The 16,744-nt window shown below is 39.1% G+C and overlaps 1 protein-coding gene across 5 annotated transcripts in view; it reads left to right on the top strand.

Annotated features, from left to right (window-relative positions):
• The window catches only part of LOC137631182 (maternal embryonic leucine zipper kinase-like), a 111,171-nt gene that overhangs the window by 85,990 nt on the left and 8,437 nt on the right, over window positions 1–16,744 (top strand). For all 5 annotated transcript variants that reach the window (XM_068362909.1, XM_068362910.1, XM_068362912.1 and 2 more), the window contains exons 11-12: window positions 5,007–5,082; window positions 14,368–14,533. In XM_068362909.1, coding sequence (XP_068219010.1) covers window positions 5,007–5,082; window positions 14,368–14,533 — 242 coding nt within the window. The remainder of the gene's footprint in view (window positions 1–5,006; window positions 5,083–14,367; window positions 14,534–16,744) is intronic.

The following is a 16,744-nucleotide window of genomic DNA, read 5'->3' as shown; positions in this document are numbered from 1 at the left end:
CTCTTAAGTTCTATTTAAAAACCTTTACGAGGCCCGTCTGAAGCTTTATGGTGTTCAGTTAAGAATCCATCTTTGCCTATGTCAAAGAATGCTTTATCCTATTTTTTCAGATTGTTATTACGAGAAGCTCATTCCCATCTGAGTGAGGAAGACCAAGCTTTGCTGAAGGTAAGGACACACGAAGTTAGAGCTGTCGCAACTTCCGTGGCCTTTAAACAAAATAGATCTCTGCAAAGTATAATCGACGCAACCTATTGGAAAAGCAAATCAGTGTTCGCGTCTTTTTATCTTAAGAATGTCCAGTCTCTTTACGAGAACTGCTACACTCTGGGACCATTCGTAGCAACGATTGCAGTAGTGGGTGAGGGCTCAACCACTACAATTCCCTAATTCCATAACCTTTTTTAATCTTTCTCTTGAAATGTTTTATTATTGTTTTTGGGTTGTCCGGAAGGCTAAGAAGCCTTTCGCATCCTAGTTGATTTGGCAGGTGGTCAAAGTCATTTCTTGAGAAGCGCCTAGATTAGAGGTTTTGATGAGGTCCTTTAGTATGGGTTGCAACCCTTCATACTTCAGCTCCTAGGAGTCGCTCAGCATCCTATGAGGATCGCGAGGCTCAGTAAGGAAGACGTACTTAAAAAGGCAGAGTAATTGTTCAAGTCGACTTCCTTACCAGGTACTTATTTATTTTATGTTTGTTATTTTGAATAACTGCTAAAATGAAATACAAAATACTTAGCTCATAATAATGTCAACATGTAATGCTGGTCTCTACCCACCCCCCTGGGTGTGAATCAGCTATATGATCACCAGCTAAGTTTAATATTGAAAAATGTTATTTTCATTAGTAAAATAAATTTTTGAATATACTTACCCAGTGATCATATATTAAAGGACCCTCCCTTCCTCCCCAATAGAGACCCAGTGGGCCGAGGAGAAAATTGGTTCTGTGTTGACATGGAGTACTTGAGTACCTGCTCGACAGATGGCGCAGTTGATGTACACCCCCACCTGTATAGCGATCGCTGGCGTATTTTGTCCTTAGGTTTTTCTGTCGGGCAGCAGAGCTGACAGCTATATGATCACCGGGTAAGTATATTCAAAAATTTATTTTACTAATGAAAATAACATTTTCCAACCCTCAACCCCCAAGGGTTATTTTTTTTCAAGCACATTTAGCAGTATATTTTTTTAAAATTGTTCTAAAAGCCTTAATTTTTGTCATAGAGAGATCAGGTTGGTCTCATTCTCTTGGAAAATGCCTGAATTTTCTCAAAAAATTGACAAAAATATGCAAAGAAAATTTTAAATAGCATTTTTTTGCAAGGACGTACCGGTACGTCCATGGTGGTAAAGGGATGAGTTTTGTGAAACGTACCAGTACGTCCTTTGGGGGTAAAAGGGTTAATATAAAGTGTTTCGTTATGGCACAGTACAGTATAGTATTTAGAAAATTTGCTGTCAATAGTTGTGCCTTAATGAGTAATACTCATCATTCCCATCAAATGAATAACACCTGTTTTGTATTATTGTCATAAGCCTAGTTGCAAATTGCAACCTTAACTACAAGCTAAGGAAAACAGCAGTGTATGGAAAAGAAGTGGATCACTGAAGACTACTGTAAACTATTTCAGAAACATAAGTGCAATCATATTGAGGAATCAATAAAATAAATACTGTACTATAATAAACAAAGTAACAAAACTCATGTAAAAAAGTTTTAACAAAAACAAAATTTTTTATGATAAATTTATTTCTATACAGTACTCGCCTGATGTTGAGGGACTAAGGGGCATGAACAGTCTGGAAAATAGCTGTTGCCAAATATTTAATAAAGCTGCTTCTATACTTACCGTAATCAACATTCGAATATTTCTCAGTAATAAGGTTTGGAAAGGAAATACTTCCTCACATTTGAGATCTGCCTCCTTGTTTTCTTTCTCCTCATTTTCCTGTACAACAGGAGGAACCAGGGGAAAATAATTTGGTTTCCTGGCTTGTTTACTACTGGATATGGGGCCTGCTACACATCCTTAAAAGACTTGTTTTGGCACTATTACTTGCATTAACACGCTACAGTTAACCTGTGATGAGCTAGTGTCCAAGCTTACAAGCAAACAGCATACACTGTCATCCTAAGCATGTTGAAAACGATCGACTTCAATTGACTCGCTACAGTTAACCTGTGATGAACTATAGTCCATTTCTTTTAGCGATGCATATTTGCACCGACTCGCGGCGGTGCCCTTTTAGCTCGGAAAAGTTTCCGGATCGCTGATTGGTTGGACAAGATAATTCTAACCAATCAGCGATCAGGAAACTTTCCCGAGCTAAAAGGGCACCGCCGCGAGTCGGTGCAAATATGCATCGCTAAAAGAAATGGACTATAGTGTCCAAGCTAACAAGCGAATGGCATACACTGTCATCCGAAACATGTTGAAAACAATCGACTTTGTTTGAAAAATAGTTCACCCCGTTAAAATCTAAGGAAATCATTCGATTGCTGCGCAATGGACATATGTTATAAAGTATGTTTAAGAGTGTATATTTTAGCAAGTAGAGTGATATTATGATCCAGACTACTAAATGCCTTCAGCTTCACAATCTAGTCTAACTGAGCGACTAGAAATGTGGGAATGCGAAGGTTCAGAAGCAAAAGGATCTAAAGTAATCGAGGAATTTGAGGCTGTGTGAGAGGATTTCTAATCTGTACTGCACAACAAAATATCAGAACCCTTACTGAACAAAAGTAATACCAATACACTTGACTTGAGAAATTGTTAGAGTTGACAGAATTACTGTTTAAGAGAGGACTCACTGGACTTCCAATATTTAACAAAGGAAGCAAGAGACGTCTGGAGCTTTTGAAGCTCATCACTATCAAAACTGGGTTGGTTAAGTGAATTAGCTAAGTGTTCTGGTGTGTCTTTATTGTTGTCATCCCCGCTATACTTAATCAACTAGCCAAGTCTTCCCTGGATTTCTCCCTGAACTAAAAGCAAATTTCCTTTTGATCTATGAACTTTTAACTTGATCAGCAATCATCGAAACGTACTTTCCCGTCAGAGGGACCATGAGGCAAATGCATTCTTCACAATGGTTATATGAATCCCTGTATTGCCCCTGGCCTGGTACACAGAAAATGTAGGTCATGATTGCCCAGAAACAATTCCCTTGAACTCTCCATGAAATAATTGCTAATAAATCCTAAGGAAGACATCTTGATACGCAGCACAGTAATTTTTAAACAATCTGAAGCACGTCTTATTTAAGCAGTGACGACAAAGAAAAATGCAATATAAACATCAGGGGAGGTTCATAAAAATAAAACAATTTCCATAAGCTGTAAAGGTACACTATTTCAATTCAAGATGGTACACAACAAACATGTATAAAAGAAACAATACTGTAGCCAGTAACAATGAAATTATTCCAAATTAAACTCTTACAAAGTGGTACACATGACTTGATCCCATTGAAATGTAAATTAAATGAAAGAAAGATGTAAGAACTTTTTCTAAGTTTTATACATTTGTTTTTGGATGGTTTTTGTTTATTAGCTTGACTGTTAGCCAGATTAGACATAATACTATGATTGGCACCACTTTTTCTGTGTAGGTCTTTATTCCCCCTCTCACTAGATCATTATTATTTTGGAACAGAGGAATAGAGACCTCAAAACTTCAAGTTTTAGTGCTACCCCTTCTGTTAGAGGTGTAAGATTACTACCACTGTACATCCTGCATATTGTAGAAAGAAACTAAAAGTACAGCTGCTGACTTGCAGTCTTGCTATTTAGCGAAAGGCTAGGCTCGCTATCAATAACTGGAAACTTCTGCCTTGTGGTTGGAGTAATTAGTCAAAGGTTAGCCCCACCATCAATAACTTTGGTTGATGATAGGGGCATGCGATGGTAAAAACCCTCCACCAAATTATAAACTACTGAGAGATTTTTTAAATATGGATGCGACTAGGGCGTCCCCTTTCAGCATAAGGCAGCCGGTCCCTTGGTGAAGGGATGACAGTAGAAAAGAAGAACTTAACCCTTTTACCCCCAAAGGACGTACTGGTACGTTTCACAAAACTCATCCCTTTACCCCCATGGACGTACCGGTACGTCCTTGCAAAAAATTGTTATAACATTTTTTTTTTTTCATATTTTTGATACTTTTTTTTGAAAAAAAATTCAGGCATTTTCCAAGAGAATGAGACCAACCTGACCTCTCTATGACAAAAATTAAGGCTGTTAGAGCAATTTAAAAAAAATATACAGCAAAACGTGCTGGGGAAAAAATAACCCCTTGGGGGTTAATGGTTGGAAATTTCCAAAGAGCCTGGGGGTAAAAGGGTTAAATAGTGTCTAATTTTGTCTTCATATCCTACTCATATATTGTTGTATGATAAAAATTAAATTTTTCTGTTGTATGTGCTTTTAAGGTTAAACCTGATTTTTATGTTTCCTTGTCATAAGTTCCTTTCTTCACCCAAGCTATTCAGATCCTATGAGTCTCAATTTAGAATAATGCCTTTAAATGTGTACAGTATATCCAATATTGTTAAGGTTATGCAGAAATTCTTAGACCTCATTTAGTCTATTAATTCCTTTTAAACCATCACCTCTCATTTTACTCAGTAATTTTATTCAGCAATGATTTGATTTTATCATATTGTCAATTTTTTAACGACTCGCATAATAACTCTCTCTCTCTCTCTCTCTCTCTCTCTCTCTCTCTCTCTCTCTCTCTCTCTCTCTCTCTCTCTCTCTCTCTCTCTCTCTCTCTCTCTCTCTCTCTCTCTCTCTCTCTCTCTCTCTCTCTCTCTCTCTCTCTCTCTCTCTCTCTCTCTCTCTCTCATCTCTCTCTCTCTCTCTCTCTCTCTCTCTCTCTCTCTCTCTCTCTCTCTCTCTCTCTCTCTCTCTCTCTCTCTCTCTCTCTCTCTCTCTCTCTCTCTCTCTCATATTGTTACATGTATAAATTATTTTATTTACCCCTTAAAATACTTTTCAGTGCCCAGCAAATTATCTCCGTCCAGATCTGTTGACAGCGGTCTAAATTGTGAATTTTATTCCCCTTCCCGAAATAGGTAAGTGGGAAATGGTCAAGTTTAATTATGTGTTATTTTTTCTATACAGTATTTAGTAACTTGGATAGGTTTTGGTATTATTTTTTCTATGTTTAGCTTTTTGTAATTAGTGGTTCAGTACTTTGTCACACCTACATGATCAAACAACCTGTATAAGAATTTTTTATCATTGTAAAGAATCCTTTTGTGATTTTATCGTACAGTCTGGTTATCCTTCATTCTGGATTATACCTTGAAAAACTCACAAAAAGATGCCTTGTTTTCTCTGACTTTGCCTTCTTTAAATTTTTCCTAGCTTTCCTTCCTTTCAAGCCAACATGTGTTTTTAAATTGATTTCTGGCAAGAGGTATTAGTTTGTTGAGTGTAGTTGGAAAAGTGTATGGTAGAGTACTGATTAATAGAATTAAGGATAAAACAGAGAATGCAATCTTGGAAGTACAGGGTGGTTTTAGAAGAGGTAGGGGTTGTATGAATCAGATTTTTACAGTTAGGCAGATATGCGAGAAATATTTAGCAAAAGGTAAGGAGGTGTATGTTGCGTTTATGGATCTGGAGAAAGCATATGATAGAGTTGATAGGGAAGCAATGTGGAATGTGATGAGGTTATATGGAGTTGGTGGAAGGTTGTTGCAAGCAGTGAAAAGTTTCTACAAAGGTAGTAAAGCATGTGTTAGAATAGGAAATGAAGTGAGCGATTGGTTTCCGGTGAGAGTGGGGCTGAGACAGGGATGTGTGATGTCGCCGTGGTTGTTTAACTTGTATGTTGATGGAGTGGTGAGAGAGGTGAATGCTCGAGTGCTTGGACGAGGATTAAAACTGGTAGGCGAGAATGATCATGAATGGGAGGTAAATCAGTTGTTGTTTGCGGATGATACTGTACTGGTAGCAGACACAGAAGAGAAGCTTGACCGACTAGTGACAGAATTTGGAAGGGTGTGTGAGAGAAGGAAGTTGAGAGTTAATGTGGGTAAGAGTAAGGTTATGAGATGTACGAGAAGGGAAGGTGGTGCAAGGTTGAATGTCGTGTTGAATGGAGAGTTACTAGAGGAGGTGGATCAGTTTAAGTACTTGGGGTCTGTTGTTGCAGCAAATGGTGGAGTGGAAGCAGATGTACGTCAGAGAGTCAATGAAGGTTGCAAAGTGTTGGGGGCAGTTAAGGGAGTAGTAAAAAATAGAGGGTTGGGCATGAATGAAAAGAGAGTTCTATATGAGAAAGTGATTGTACCAACTGTGATGTATGGATCGGAGTTGTGGGGAATGAAAGTGATGGAGAGACAGAAATTGAATGTGTTTGAGATGAAGTGTCTGAGGAGTATGGCTGGTGTATCTCGAGTAGATAGGGTTAGGAACGAAGTGGTGAGGGTGAGAACGGGTGTAAGAAATGAGTTAGCGGCTAGAGTGGATATGAATGTGTTGAGGTGGTTTGGCCATGTTGAGAGAATGGAAAATGGCTGTCTGCTAAAGAAGGTGATGAATGCAAGAGTTGATGGGAGAAGTACAAGAGGAAGGCCAAGGTTTGGGTGGATGGATGGTGTGAAGAAAGCTCTGGGTGATAGGAGGATAGATGTGAGAGAGGCAAGAGAGCGTGCTAGAAATAGGAATGAATGGCGAGCGATTGTGACGCAGTTCCGGTAGGCCCTGCTGCTTCCTCCGGTGCCTTAGATGACCGCGGAGGTAGCAGCAGTAGGGGACTCAGCAGTATGAAGCTTCATCTGTGGTGGAAATGTGGGAGGTTGGGCTGTGGCACCCTAGCAGTACCAGCTGAACTCGGCTGAGTCCCTGGTTAGGCTGGAGGAACGTAGAGAGTAGAGGTCCCCTTTTTTGTTTTTGTTTTGTTTCTTGTTGATGTCGGCTACTCCCCAAAATGGGGGAAGTGCCTTTGGTATATGTATGTATGTATGTAAATGATTAATTGTTCCGACACTAGATACAAACACTTTCGCTCTTTATTAGGGTATATACTTTCTGCAAAGCTGGAAGATTAGCCATAAGACTTTTAGCGAGGTGTAACTACCCACTGATAGTTATTTGGACGACCTTATGCGCTGAATGACTTTTATGATTAGTTTCAAGAGTGGTCTTCTTCCCAATGAGAGAGATTTGGACAGCGGCATAAGAGGAAGTCTAAAAGGGATTCTACTCCTTCGGGGTCATCCTGGAAGTCGAAGAAACCTCAGATTTCTTCAACCCCTTGATCCCCCCTCCTTGAAGTTCCTTCTCGCTTGGTCTTCCCAGGGGATCAATCGAGTAGGAGTGTTGACCATTAAACTCTTAAGACAACTCTTAGGTTCAAAGGATGCTGCTGCTTCCGAAGGGAATGCTTTCCTTTTTATAATTTATTATAGCTTTGACTTTCTTTTGGTGTCGCTGGCCCTCCTTCGAAGGAAGGTTTTATTGAGTTGTTGCAGTTAGGAACAGAAAGGAACTGCTCTTCAGCTACTTCAGAAGTGGAGTCGGATCCTCCTCTGAAGGCTTCGTGCTGGAGGAATTCCCTACTTCTGCTGCCAGCGCTATGTTGGCAGACCTGGTTTCATCAACTTCGCCTGCTGCTGAAGACTGCGCTCTCCCTTGCTCTGAGTTCGCTCAACCTACACTCCCCCTTGTTCCGAGTTCGCTCAGCCTGCGGAGGGGTGCCAAAGTCCGAGGTATGATGTACCAGGTGAAAATGAGAGTGGTGAGAGGTTGCTAGATGTGTGTGTTGAACAAAAGCTGGTGAGAAGTTGTAGTTCTTTCAAAAAGAAATATTAATGAGTATAAATGGGTTGAAGTGGCAAGTGGAAGAATGGTAGAAAGGGCATTAATGGATTGTGTCAACAAGAACAAAGTTTCGAAGATTTAAAGATGTGCATGTGTTTAGGTGTATGGCTAACGGTATGTCTGATAACTTTTTGGTTGAAAGAAAATTACAGTAATGCTTCACAATACGAAATTAATTGGTTCTGGAGTGGCTTTCATACCGTGATTTTTTCGCGTAAGTCACATTTTACATATAAATAACGTAATTCGTTCCAAGCCCTTCGAAAACACCACATTAAATTTTATTATAAGGCTAAATTGTACTAAATACAATGAAATATAGCAATTTTGGATCATTCAATACATAACATAACCATTAATAACCTGTAAATAAAATTTATAATTAGAACAGACAGTACAGTAATGTAATAATACGTAAATGAAAAATGCAGTAACAAAAATGTTGAACCTTACCATTGGAGTGAACCGGTGCCTGAAAGCAAAGTTGCGAGGCGGCAGAGGAGAATAACAAACGGCAGAAAACATTGACAAGTAGCAGAAAATATGAACACTTAACTTTATGAAACACATTAAGAAAATATTTATACTTAAGATAAACTTAGAATTAATTTTTTTTTTGTCATTTTGTAATTTCATATTTTTTTTTTTTACTTTAAGTATTGTATTTTTTAAATTTTATAGTTTTCTTCATCTCTTCCACTTTTTTATCACTTTCAGCTTCTTATTGGCCTTCTATTGTCAAAGGACTCTTTAATAGAAGCTTGTTTCTGCCTGCTTCTTGAAATGTTCCTGAAATGACTCCGGAAAACGTTATTCATGTACTCGAGCATGACCTGTGTTACACGTTACAGTTCAGAACTAAAAGCACAAAAGAGAAATAACCAACACGAATTCAATGTGAACAATAGCACAGCCGAAATGAAATGATCAAGGGACGCCGATTCGTAGATGCATGATGGGATACATTATGACCAATGGGAGAGCAGGATCATATGGCGGTATCTAGCATTAGAGTAGGGAGGGAACTAATGGGAGCGCGGGAGGATGGTGGCGAGTTTACGGCTGGCAGCAAGTGAATTTTAGAATCAGGCTTGGCGGCGGCTGGGCTCTCGCACCGTACCTCGTTTCGTAGCATGAATCATTTTTTTTTTAATGAGGCGGAAAAAATCTTCGAATTTTGTTTTGCAACATAAATTTTTCAAAGGCAGAACCTTACCGTGGGGAAATAGAATAGGGGGGTGTATAAGGGAGGTAGCGAAGGTAAAAAAAAATGGTAAAAAGTGAATATCAAGAATGGTTGGAAGTGGTATATGACAAGGTGAAAGTAAGAGGAACTGGTGATCTAGAGCATTAAAAGTTAGTAAAAGAAAAGTGATACAGTAGGGTCCCGAATTATGCGAGAATTTGGTCGATTAATGACCTCGTGTAAATGGAAAATCGCGAATTTCGAAACACACAACTAACAGAAATAATTCCATTGCGGCCATGGCAAACAGCAATTTGCCTATTCAAATGTGTTTACTACCCATTTCCAATACTTTATTTGTACTATACTGTATTTCTTTATAATATCAAATTGTTCTTGTAAATAAATAAAACATTTAATATACTTTAAAGTTCTAATAACTTGAAAAATGGTTAAAATTTCAACCAGGATAGGTGTAAACACCATATATTTCCCGTTATAACACAACCCAAAATACAGATAAATTTTAATGTTTGTCATATCTATTGTATAATACAACTGGTGAATAGCAAAACCATCACTCTATAGACTAGCTTGTTGTATGATTGAAAATCCAGAATTATCAAAATAAAGGCGATTTTATATCATGCGTTTCCTAAACACGCTAAAAAGCACAATAGAAAACGACAACCAATGTTTTGTTTACGTTTATCTCTGATCACAACGAAGAAACAGACGCATTTATACATCTGTGTTTTTGAATTGACAGCAATTTTACCAAGTATAGATTATATGTTGAATTTGTTATTACCAATGTTCTAATTATTTTTTATTAGAACTTTCAAATAAATTAAATGAATGCCATTTATGAAATGTTTTTCTTTATGATGCCGCCTGAAACGGAAACCTTCCATTTGTTTACGCTCCATCTTCGATCATAATAAACAAACGAATGCATTAAACACACATGATCTAAGTCATAACTAATGATATTACAAACATTTAGTAAACATTATGTTATTACAAATATTTTACGTACCGTATCCATATAAATTCCTAAATTCGTAGCAAAGCTGGAAATTTTTTTTTCCTTATGCGTTTAATCCACAATAGCAAACTACCGCTAATGACAGAGTGATAACTTACGATAATTCTAAACTGTTACGAAAGATAATTGTCCTTTCCATATCCAAAATACTTTTCCTAACTTCAGTTATAAGTCAACTTGTACCCACCTCAATTATGGATTCATATGCAAAAAAGGTAAAAGAAGAAATTACTAGGCCTATTTTTAAAGTCACCGAACAATTAGGTTACCGCTATAACGTTCGATGTGAGAGAGAGAGAGAGAGAGAGAGGGGGGGGATGGTTTTAAAGTACTAAACAATAAATATGATAGGTTATAACACATTGGTGTTTATGTAATATTAACTGTATAGATGGTTTGAATAAGTTAAGAAATGGTGTAAACAATTCTTTGTTATTGTATTCGCGCGGAAGCTAGACATCAGCTGATGTGATCACAGCCAAAAGTAAAACAAAAATAAGTTAGCAATACTCGATTTTTAAAACACACCCGAAATTTAACAACATAAGTACTGTACATACATGTTTTATTATAGCGCAATTGACATTCAAAGAGTAAAAATTTTCTGGAATAGAATGGTGTTTCCTAAAAAATAGTGGTTTACGGACGAAATCGGTTACCGTATTTTAAGCTATGATTGAAATGGATGTATACACGGTATAATTTTTTCGTTTTGTATTTAATTGACACTTCAAGAAAACCGATTTTGGTTTCTTCATCTATTTGTAAGTATTGTATAACGAGAGAGAGAGAGAGAGAGAGAGAGAGAGAGAGAGAGAGAGAGAGAGAGAGAGAGAGAGAGAGAGAGAGAGAGAGAATCAGCTGTTGTAATTGAATGTCGTGTTTTTGTTTCGTGTACCCCCTGAAGCGAGGAATTGATCGCCACAACTAACAATATTCATGTTAATTTCATTCTTAAACTCAAGTTGCCATATGTGAACTATGGTTTTATTTCTTACGGGGAGAGAGAGAGAGAGAGAGAGAGAGAGAGAGATTTCTGCCATCAAATCTCTCTCTCTCTCTCTCTCTCTAGATTTTATTTTACCGTCTACTCTACAAAACCAATGTTTGCAAATCAAATGTATACTGTTTAAAATATGACAAAATATTGACGACTCGTTACCGAAGTTTAGGCTATTCACTGCCGATAAACGAACCCACTCTACTCGTGAAAACCTTGAACGCCCAGAGGGAAAAATAAGGCTTTTAAATATACTGTACTAAACAAAAATAATGCTTTAATATACCATCATTAACACTACCATTACAATTATCGTAAGGTTGGAGAAAGATAAAGATTGCCGAGAACGTAACCACATTTCTGTTTACATTTTGTCAGCTGGACTCGCACAGTTAACAGTTGATTTCATTGTTGATGTGGAATTTTATCCTTAAATAGGCTATTCATTATGAAATTATGTTAATGAAATGTAATGTTAATATTGTTTTGTAACATTTATTATAAATCACCGTATTTAGGGCTACCAATATACTTAAAAAGACAATAGATTTGATACATTTTGTAGTGCTTGACTCGCGAACTTTGAACAGCCTCGCAGATACAAAAAATTTATTTTTGAAAAATAGCGATCGCGGAAAAGGGGAATCGTGTAATTCGAACACGCTTAATTCGGGACCCTACTGTATGTGTTGCAAGAGGATTGTTGGAGGCTGCATGAGGAATGGTAGTGAAGGGTGGAATAAAGAAGTGAAGATGGAAGTTGGAGAGAAAAGTGGGCATTTGAAAAATGGCTGCAGAGTAGTGGTGTAAAGAAGTATGAAAGATGTAAAGAGATGTAAGGTAGCTTAGGCAAAGTGGGCGGCTGAATGGAGGTGTGGTTAGGGATTGGGTCGTTCATATGAAGAGAATAAAATGTTTTGGTTGGAATTGAAGAGAGCAAGGAAGGCTGGATAGAGAAATGAAAAGATTGTGAAAGGTGAAAATGGAAAGTTGCTGAAAGAAGATGAGGCAAGGAAAAAGTGGGCTGAATATTTTGAAAGGTTGCTAAATATTGAGGCAGTGATGGGAAATAAGAATGAGAGAGATTACAAGAGCGGAAGTGAAGAGAGCACTAGATGAAATAAGAGCAGGAAAAGCACCTGGTATAGATGGTGTGAGGGCTGAGATGTTAAAGGAAGGTGTTGTGACAGTACTTGAATGTATGAGGAGATTGTTTTATGCTGTCAGTGGTCCAGTGGATTCGGTGGTGTGCATATATTGTTCTGCTATACAAAGGTAAGGGAGATGTGCATCAGAGTTGTAATTATAGGGGTATTAGTTTGTTGAGTTTGGTTGTAAAAGTGTATGGAAGAGGGTCAATTATTAGGATTACAGATAAAACAGAGGATGCAATCTTAAAAGTGTAGGTGGTTTTAGGAGAGGTAAGGGATATATAGATGAGATTTTTACAGTTAGGCAGATATGTGAGAAATATTTAGTAAAAGGTAAGGAGGTATATGTTGCATTTACAGATCTGGAGAGCGCTTATGATAGAGTTGATAGGGAAGCAATGAAGAATGGGGTGATGATATATGGAATTGGTGGAAGGTTGTTGGAAGCAGTGAAGAGTTTATACATAGACAGTAAAGCGTGTGCTAGGATAGGAAATGAAGGAGCGAGTAGTTTCCAGTGAGAGTGGGGCTGAGACAGGGTTGTGTGGTGTTGCCATGGTTGTTCAATTTGTTTATTGAGGGAGTTGTAAAAGAGGTGAATGCTTGAGTGCTTGGTTGAGGATTGAAACAAACATGAGAAGGATCATAGGTGAGAGGTGAATCAATTGTTTGTAGATGATACTGTATTGGTTGCAGACTCAGAGGAGAAGCTGGGTCAATTAGTGACATGAGTTTGGAAGGGTGTGTGGCAGAAGGGAGATGAGAGTAAATGGGTAAGAGTAAGTTTTGAGATGCATGAAAAGAGAGGATGGTGCTAGATTGAATGTCATGTTGAATGGAGAGTTGCTTAGTAAATCAATTCAAGTACTTGAGGTCTATTGTTGTAGCAAATGGTGGAGTGGAAGCAGATGTACACAAAGTGTGAATGAGGGATGTGAAGTGTAGGAGACTGTGAAGGGAGTGATAAAGAGTAGAGGATTAGGAGAGAATCTAAGAGTTTTGTATGAGAGTGATTGTACCACCTGTGATGTATGGATCTGAGTTGTGGGGATGAAATGATGGCGAGACAGAAATTGAATATGTTCAAGATGAAATGTCTGAGGAGTATGGCTGGTGTATCTTGATTAGATAGGGTTAGGAATGAAGTAGTGATGGTGAGAACGGGTGTAAGAAATGAATTAGCCGCTAGAGTGGATATGAATGTGTTGAGGTGGATTGGCCATGTAAAGAGAATAGAAAATGGGTGTCTGCTGAAGAAGGTGATGAATGCAAGAGTTGATGGGAGAAGTACAAGAGTAAGGTTGAGGTTTGGGTGGAGGGATGAAGAAAGCTTTGGGTGAAAAGAGGATAGATGTGAGAAAGGCAAAAGAGCATGCCAGAAATAGGAGTGAATGGCGAGCTATTGTGACACGGTTCCAATGGTCCCTGCTGCTTTCTCTGGTCGCCATGGGGACTGCTATGGTAGCAGCAGTAGGGGATTCGGCATATGAAGCTTCGTTGTGGTGGATAACATGAGAGGGTGGGTTGTGGAACCCTAGCATTACCAATTTTGTACCTCGGCCTATATAAAGGTTGCCTTATATGCGGAAATATACGGTACTTTCATTTTAGTTTTTCCTTATTGCTAATAGTATATTTTGTGATTTTATAGATCATCTGGTGCTTTATTCAGTTCTATAAAGAGAAAGGTATTTTTAGCATTCCCTCCCTCTCCTAATAGTTCTTATAAGAACCGGATATCTTTGACCTTTAGAATTCATGACCTTGTGCCTAATATACAACAGCCATTAGACTGTGTCATGCGCTTGTAGACTAATTGGAGTTTCTAACATTTCAGAATGCTTCTTTCATATGTCCTTTAAGTTAACATGTATTTTTTCTCCTTGTTCGTTTAGTACATGTTTACTGTACATATGAAATTACAAACCTCACACTCTGGCCAGTGTAAAGCTATTGTAGGCTATTGTTCACTCAAATGATTAGGCTATTTCATGGTACTGTGTTCTTGCTACCTGTTTTAGTTATGTATGTTTATTAAAAGAATCAAACTGCTTCTTGTTAAGAATATACAGTAGTAGTGATAAATCATCTGTTCGTAATGAAAATCTTGTGCTTTCTTGACTTTTTTTGTATTATTTTCAGGTACTTGATCCCTTCAGAAGAATGGAGTAATACACCGGAACGAACTCCTAGATCTTCTCGTAAAGTGTTTGGTAGCATAGAAAAAAGTTTGGATAAAATGAGAAATATGTTGACACCAAGAAGAAGATTAGCATCTAACCAAGGACCTTCTGTAGTCGAGAGCAAGGTAAGGTTCAATACATGTAATTCCTAGCTTATGTGATTTGTAATTACTATCCATAGTATAAATATTAGCTTGTTGAAGTGGTCTTTCAAAGAATTAATTAGACCAAAGTTTTCTTATCAACTTTTTCTGGTTCTTTTGATGCAGGTTGATGGTGTAATGCAATGCTTTGCCCAAGAACCATATGTATGATAATGTGCAAGGTCTTCATTCATGAAGCTTTCTAATGGCTTCATCGTTTATGAAATGCTACTCTCCTATGCAATATTTGTTATTTTTGGCTGCAATGGATACTGTAGGAATTAATGCAGTCAGAGCCTATTCCAATTGATCAGCATTTGCCAAGTAATTCAATGGCACATGAAGGCCAGCAGATCATGTTTCATTTTCTGTACAGTAGTTTTCTTCTGTGATTTTTGTTTCCCTTTCAATTCATATTTGTTCCTACACAATTACAAACCATTCGCTCTTTACCATGGATACATTATTGTGTTGTAGTTAGAAACTAGCCATAAACTTTTTTACGCAAGGTAAACAACCCACCCTAGATAGGGGAGGAGCATTGGTAGCTGTCTCCCTCTCTCACACTCTCACCGAGTATATTGATCCACTTTTGTTTTAGCTGAGTGGAGGGCAGACACACCTCTCTCTACTGCTAAGAATGAAACTTGACTGTAAACAAAATTATTGTCAGGCGAATAGGTCGGGAGGCAATAGAAAGGTCCAAGTCTCCCTCAGGGTTTCCCCAAAGGCGAAGAACTCCCAACTCCTTTCTCCGCCGCCGCATTCCCTCCCCAAAGCCAATGCTTGTTCTGTCTTTGGAGGACAAACAAGCAAGTGTTGATCATTGATCCCTGGATAAATCTTGGTTTTGGAGGGGCCGTCATCTTCCCCTTGCAAAGTGTCGGCATCTGCGGCTGCATGGAAGTCTCTTCTTTTGACACTTGCATCAACTCTTGCCTTCTCTGGGGCTTTCGGATCACCCCGTCTAAGGTTTGGCTTGAAGGTGCTGCAGCGTAGGGCACAGAGGGAGTGTAAATTGCCTCTCCTATCCCTAGAGCTTCTGAAGGAAGTCCCTCCGGAATGTCTCGTGCCCTTAGCAGAAGCATCCTCCGTATCTCCTCTCCTCCTGAGGGGTTGCCAGAAGGCTCTTGGCATCCCTATCAGGCCCACAATACCTCCTCCTGAGGAAGTTCAGTCAGCACGACTGAGCTTTCTCAGCAGGAGGAACTTTGTTTCTCCATCCTGCTTCCACATGGGCCTGACCTCAGCCTTTGCCCCGTACCTCTGGAGTGGTGTCCCTCCAGAAGGTCTCAATCCCCCTTGCGGAGGCACCTGTGCAAACGTCTCCCCTATTGAGGACTTGCTAGCAAGTTCTTCTTGGAGTCCCTGCCAAGTTCACTATCCCTCCAGGGTGAACAGGCCGACTGAGCAAGCTTGGTGTGCTGAATGTGTTGTGCCTGCTCACCAGGAGAAACTTTTTCCTCATCCTGCCTCCTCAGCGGCCTAGCCTCGGCCTTCCCTCGGCCTTCCCTCGGCCTTCCCTCTGCCTTCCCTCTGACCCTCTTGTGCCCGTTGCGGAAGCTCCTTTGCTCTTGCAAGGATTGCGGGCAGGTTCTTCTCAGAGTCCTTGCTAGACTGCAGCATGCCGAGTCTTTCATGACAGGAGAAACTTTATTCATCCTCGCTCGGACAGGTCGCCCTTCTCACCAAGGTTAGGGGGATTCCTCTAGTATCTCAAAGGTAGGTACCTGATTCGTTAGGACCTCATCTCAGCCCTTCAGACCATACCTCTTTGGAGCACTTGTGATGGTGGCTACTGATTATAATCACAGCCTCAACGAATCTCTGCGAGACTCGTGAGGAGAACCCTCTGGTAACCCTCGTTTCGGGCGTCTTCAGGAGAAGTGCCGGATTTTTTTTTTTCTCGTAATCGTTCATAAACAAGGTCATTTGTCTTCTCATATTCACTCACAAACCTTCTGTAAGTTCTTTAGCAAGTGTTTGTATACATAACCACAATGGTACAGCTTATGAAAGATCACTTCCTTTTTGGGCAGGAAGTTGCGTGTCGACACACACGTTTATTTCGACCGCCTCTCCTACAGCCAACAAAGTTCTAATTGCTTCACCACCTGTTTTTGCTACCTTGTGGGCACATGCATGCTCATAAAGAGTAGCAGTGCACGTTGTCACTCCATAAGGGGGCTTCTA

Source organism: Palaemon carinicauda, chromosome 39, assembly GCF_036898095.1.
Source record: "Palaemon carinicauda isolate YSFRI2023 chromosome 39, ASM3689809v2, whole genome shotgun sequence".
NCBI lineage: Eukaryota > Metazoa > Arthropoda > Malacostraca > Decapoda > Palaemonidae > Palaemon > Palaemon carinicauda.
This window is presented reverse-complemented; position numbering and strand designations above follow the sequence as displayed.